Source organism: Acanthamoeba castellanii (genome assembly GCF_000313135.1).
Source record: "Acanthamoeba castellanii str. Neff unplaced genomic scaffold scf7180000084776, whole genome shotgun sequence".
NCBI classification, from domain to species: Eukaryota; Discosea; order Longamoebia; family Acanthamoebidae; genus Acanthamoeba; species Acanthamoeba castellanii.
Window position 1 is genome coordinate 873,684 of NW_004457586.1, and position 5,085 is coordinate 878,768.

Genomic DNA, 5,085 nt, shown 5'->3' on the forward strand with positions numbered 1-5,085 from the left:
CATTTGTGCAACCAATCAGAGACTGGACCAAAGGGGAAAAATTTGCGGCGTTGACGGCCCCAGGGAGATGAGTAGTACCTGTTCGTCCCAGAAGACGTTGGGACCCCAGACGATGCCGAGGTTGACTGGACTCATCTTGTTGACTTCCGCCTGGAGCGTGATCTCGTGGAGGAAGTGCACCACTTCTCGCCACAGGTCAAGGTTGTGCGGCGGCAGCTGGTCCAACAACCGCCGCAGCTCTTCGGCCATCATGTTCTCGTCGTCCTTGAGACCCACTGCGCACCACCACAATAGTCACGTGAACATCAAACCAATGTGTGTAATTTATATATACACATAAGTATAACATTTAGAATGTGAGCGGAGAACGTACGGGTGGCGATCCACTGCATGGCAGGAACGGCGAAGAAGAGAGGCTGGGGCAGCTCGCGAATGAAAGCTTTCATGAGGGAGGCAACCTCGTCGCGTGAGAGCAGATTCACATCCAGCTCTTGTCCTTTTATGCCAAAAGAAGTGAAAGTGAGCACCGCTATGTGTTGAAAAGAACGAAGCGAACGGAAGAAGAGAACGAAGATAAGGAGAAAGGTGGTAGTACCATGATCAAGGAGAGCGCGGGCGCGGTTCACAAGTTCGGCGTTGCCGGAGAGACGGAAGAGGCCCTCCTTGTGCAGGTCCTTGTCCTCACGCAATCTCGCCAGAGCTGTGACGACGAAAACTGGGCGTTAGAACACGCACGCGCACAACACGCGCACAACACGCAACACGCAGAGACCTTGGTGAATGAAATGAGGAATCTTGAGCGCGGGGTGCTTGTCGGCCTGCGTCTGCATGATGTGGGGCAGAGGCAAGCCGAACATGGGCACGTAGGGCAGCGAGGGGCACATGTTGGGCAGCAGCGGGAACATCGTCGGCAAGTCCTCGAGCAGCGTCTGGCACAGAAGGCGCGCCATCTCCGGCGCAATTTCCTTCGTCGTGGCCGCCGTCACGATCGAATGCGATGCTGGCTGCTCGGCAGCGTCGACCTGTGCGGGCGCCGATGATGAAGACACCAGCGGCGAGGCAGGCAGCGGTGCCGATCGCGACAGCAGAGACGACGGGCCAGAACGCGGCGAAGGCACTTTCGGGGTCGCGGGGAGCTCGGCCGATCCCGACGAGCCGGGTGCAGGAGTCGTAGGCGCGACGAGCTCCGGCGACGCCACTGGATTTGTTGTCGACGACGATGACGTGACCGCGGTGGTGGCGTCGGGCGCGCGGAAGATGAGCGGCCCGAAGGTGTCGGCGACGGCGGTGATGTTGGCCTTGTTCTTGGTGGCGTGGGCCGGAACGAGGGTGTACAGATAGAGGAAGCTCAGCAGGTAGTGCAGTACCACCCGATTGGTCTCGGGCAGCTGCACGAACGCCACCCGCTTGAGCGCCCGCTTGCGCTCTTCGACGGTGGGCCGTTCGGCGGCGGCGATCCACTGGTCGATGAGCTCGGCCGTGCAGAGCGGGTCGGGCAGCTCCCGGAGGAACTGCTTGACCACCTCCGCCACCGCGTAGACCTCCTTCTCGGCTTCGTACGTGCTGCCGCCTTGCTCGAGCAACGCTCGCAGCTCCTTGACGTCGTCGTCCCTCACGCGAGCGGTGAACAGTCGCATATTATCCAACGCTCCTGCCCCACGTAAGCAATGCGTGTGTGTGCGTGTGCGCGTGTGCGCGTGCGTGTGCGTGTGTGCGGTGGTAAATACCTTTTTCCTCGACAAGATAGTTGAGGCAGTCGAAGAGGACGAAGGGGATGCCACGAACGGCGTTGTAGCGCGAGGTGGCGAGCTCCTTGAGGTCGACCCCGAATTCGGGGAGCAGGAACTTGGACTTGCCTCGCCTCACGACGGAGTTGGAACCCAACCCTGTACGGCGCGGCGTGACGGGTGACGTCACAGATTCCTTCGGTGGAAACACGCCACTGGTCGGGTTGAGCGCCGCCATCAACGGAATGCCAAGCTGCAGGCGGCCATCAGAGAAATGTCAGCAATGCCCTACAGCAAACGTGAGGACGCGTTTCAAATACCTTGGCCTTCTGCATTGGTGACAGAGGCTGACCGCTCGACGCACTGCGCGGGACCGCCACCGAACCTACAGGTGACGACGGACTCGAACTCGTCCCTGGTGCGATGAGCAAAACATACGACACGACACGACCAACGACACGACGCATGAGTGCTCAAGTTTCCTATGTGTCTTTTGGGCATACGGGCGTACCGGTCATGGCCGGGTCGAAGCTGGCGACGGGCGGCGCGGAGAAGGCGACGGTGGCCCGCCGGCCCGACGACGAAAAGACCGACGACGAGAGGTTGAGCGCCTCCGCCGTGCTGGTGCCCTCAGAGAACTGCGTCGACGCGGTCGTCGAGCTGATGACGTCGCCGCTCGCGTGCTGCGCATGAAGCGTCGATTTGAGGAATCGCACCACGCTGCCGCCCACGCCCGCTGCCGCATTCGTGTTCGCGTTGGCGTCATCGCCGCCCTTGCTCCCCGCCCGTACCCGCTTGCGGTCGTCGCGTCCGCCGCTGCCGCTGCGGCTGCGCGCGCGCGGCGAGCCGTCTTCGCTGCCCAGCTCCGACGACGAGACTGAGTCAATCGTCGACGAGGTCGGGCCGCCGCTCTTGCTTCGCGTTCGACGCAGGCGCGGCGACGAGGGCGACGCCGATGAAGATGTAGAAGAGGAAGATGAAGATGCCGAGGCGTTGGAGGCGGTCGAGGCGGCAGACGAGATCGAAGCGGCGTCGTTGGTAGATGAGGCCGAGCTCGTGGTCGAGGAAGATGAGCTGTTCGAGTCGAGCGAGGCCATCGAAACGCCGCCAAAGTTGGAGGCGCGTAGCGGCTTGGCCGAGGAGGCGGGCGGGGAGGGCGCCGTACGGCCACTCTCGAGGGTGGCGTCGCGAGGCGGGCGAGGGGGCGGGAGCTGGCTCGGCTTCGAGGTGGAGCTAGTGAGGCTATTCATGGTGGGGGGCGTGGAGGGGGAAGATGAAGGAGACGAGGCGTTATTTTCTTCGGGCAGGGGAGGCAGAATGCGCACCCCGCCGAAGAGAGGATTGGAGGTGGTAGATGATGTAGTTGAAGATGAAGATGAGGAGGAAGTAGTAGATGCAGAAGATATTTTGTTGTTTCGGGGCGAGCGAAGGATAAAGGACGTAGATTTGGACGAGGGGCTCAGTGGAGGGTCATCTTCAGGCATTGAGGTGCTTCGTTTCGTCTTCTCGCCAGGCGATGTTCTCAGCATGCGGATCGAACCCGCAAACTTTTTCATCTTCCGCAACTCGGCTCGGGCTCCTCTTCGTCGTCTTCGTTCTTTGTTTCGTTTTCGTTCTTTCGATTGATTATTGTGCAAGTTCGCAAGCCTCGAGGTGCTCGTACTATCGTCGCCAGCCGAACAAGTTTGTTGGCACCCCCCTCTTCGTCCTTGTTGCCGGAGAACTGCCCCAACACCCGAGCGACAGAGCGCCAAGAGCGCACGGTAAATCCAACCGCTTTAGAAACCAGGAAATTTCCCGCCACCGAATGAAGGCGGAGCACAGGTGCTGGTTGCAGAGTGACGACGTAGATCACGCAAGTGGAGCCAACTACACGTATTGGCAGTCCTTCATGTTCTGCATAAATGAGAACACTCGAGCGGTCGAGCGACAAGGATATAGCGGAAAGTGTACATCGGGCTAGCTTGTGGAGCATGTTTAGGGCCAAGCGAGAGCGAAGCAAGCAGCTTACATCCTCACGGTGCCGCCAGCCAGCTTCGTGTAGTGCATCTTGCAGTAGGGCTTGTCTGTTGCGCGTAGAAACGAGCGAGGGCGTGAGAACAGCTTCTTCACCCACAACAGTACTACAAATATCATATTGAGGGGAGGGTGCGTGTAGCGCTATCATACCATTGTGGGCGTAGCCCGTGTTGACGGTGAGGACAGAGTTGCACTCGGTGCACTTGTAGCACTGCTTGTGCCAGGCCTTGTTCTGGGCGGCGAGCTTCTCGTTGGGGTACACCCTCTTGCCGCAGCCCTCGCACTTCTCGCCACCGCCGCCGAAGGCCGGCTTGGCAGGGCTCGCCGCCGCGGGCTTGGCAGCAGCAGCCGCGGGAGCGGGCGTGGAAGCGGGCTTGGGCACGAACGAGGTGGTGGCCGCGGGCCTGAGCGCAGGGGCGGCCGGCGTGGAGGCGGTCGTGGTGGAGCTGGCGGCGGGCTTGGGCGCAGCGGCGGCAGCAGGAGCAGGCGTGGAGGCGGCAACGGTGGGCTTAGGCGCAGCTGCGGCGGGAGTGGCAGCGGCGGGCTTGGGCGCAGCAGCCTAGACAAGCAGTGCGCACCGATCATCAGCCCCTAACCTAAGTCGTGCACGCAGACGCAGCACACGCGTGGTGGTGTCATGGGCCAAGGGGGAGAAGGTACCACAGGGGTGGCGGCCGGCTTAGGGGCGGACTTGATGGCTTGGGCCTCCTTGCGGATGGCGGCCAGCTCGGCCTTGAGCGCTGCAATCTCTGCCTGAAGTGCCGCCTGCAGATGTGCCATCCTTCGATCAGAAACTTGTGAAGATAATACTAATAATGTGTAGAGTTATTAAAAGATGGTGTACATATATCAAAACCGTACTGTGTTGAGGACACCGCCTCGGTCAACGGTACCCTCTCCACCTCCGTCATCTTCTTTACTTCACTGGGGCTACTCTTCTTCCTCACATCTCTCACCCCCTCTACTCGGTTCAGGCCGGGAGTGCGTCTCATGTTGAGTAATTAAAATGGGGGAGAGAATGAGGATAAATGAGTAACCTGTCTAATGGACACGATCTCGGCGCGTATGGCGGCAACCTCTTGAACCAAATTCGCCTTTGGTTGGGTGATCCATCCAAAAATTGATTTGGGAGAAATCACCCAAGGCAATTAAAAAAAAAGAATAAATAAATAAATAAGCAGGGATTAGTCACAACCTCATTCATAAACAATGAGAAGAGCGAGCAAAGCGCCATGCAACCGGCCTCTGAGGCGTCGTGGTGCATCTCATTTGTTGTGCGTAGGGGCCATGAAATCTCCATCTTTGGAGCACTGGCCACTGATCTCAACAAAAAGGAGGG

General features: G+C 59.6%; 2 protein-coding genes and 1 pseudogene across 2 annotated transcripts in view; all 3 read right to left on the reverse strand.

Moving 5' to 3' along the window:
• The window catches only part of ACA1_283600, a 6,485-nt pseudogene extending 3,508 nt beyond the window's left edge, over window positions 1-2,977 (reverse strand).
• Window positions 2,978-3,734: 757 nt separating this feature from the next.
• Window positions 3,735-4,657, reverse strand: ACA1_283710 (LIM domain containing protein; the record flags this gene model as incomplete). Its single annotated transcript, XM_004344846.1, has 4 exons — window positions 3,735-3,793; window positions 3,897-4,305; window positions 4,407-4,511; window positions 4,640-4,657. 4 exons carry the CDS (start codon window positions 4,655-4,657, stop codon window positions 3,735-3,737), a joined length of 591 nt encoding a protein of 196 aa, XP_004344896.1.
• A 354-nt stretch (window positions 4,658-5,011) lies between these two features.
• ACA1_283720 (uncharacterized protein) overlaps window positions 5,012-5,085 on the reverse strand; it is a gene marked incomplete at both ends in the record, with an annotated part of 1,468 nt that continues 1,394 nt past the window's right edge. Inside the window, one exon of the mRNA XM_004344847.1 lies at window positions 5,012-5,056. Coding sequence (XP_004344897.1) covers window positions 5,012-5,056 — 45 coding nt within the window. The remainder of the gene's footprint in view (window positions 5,057-5,085) is intronic.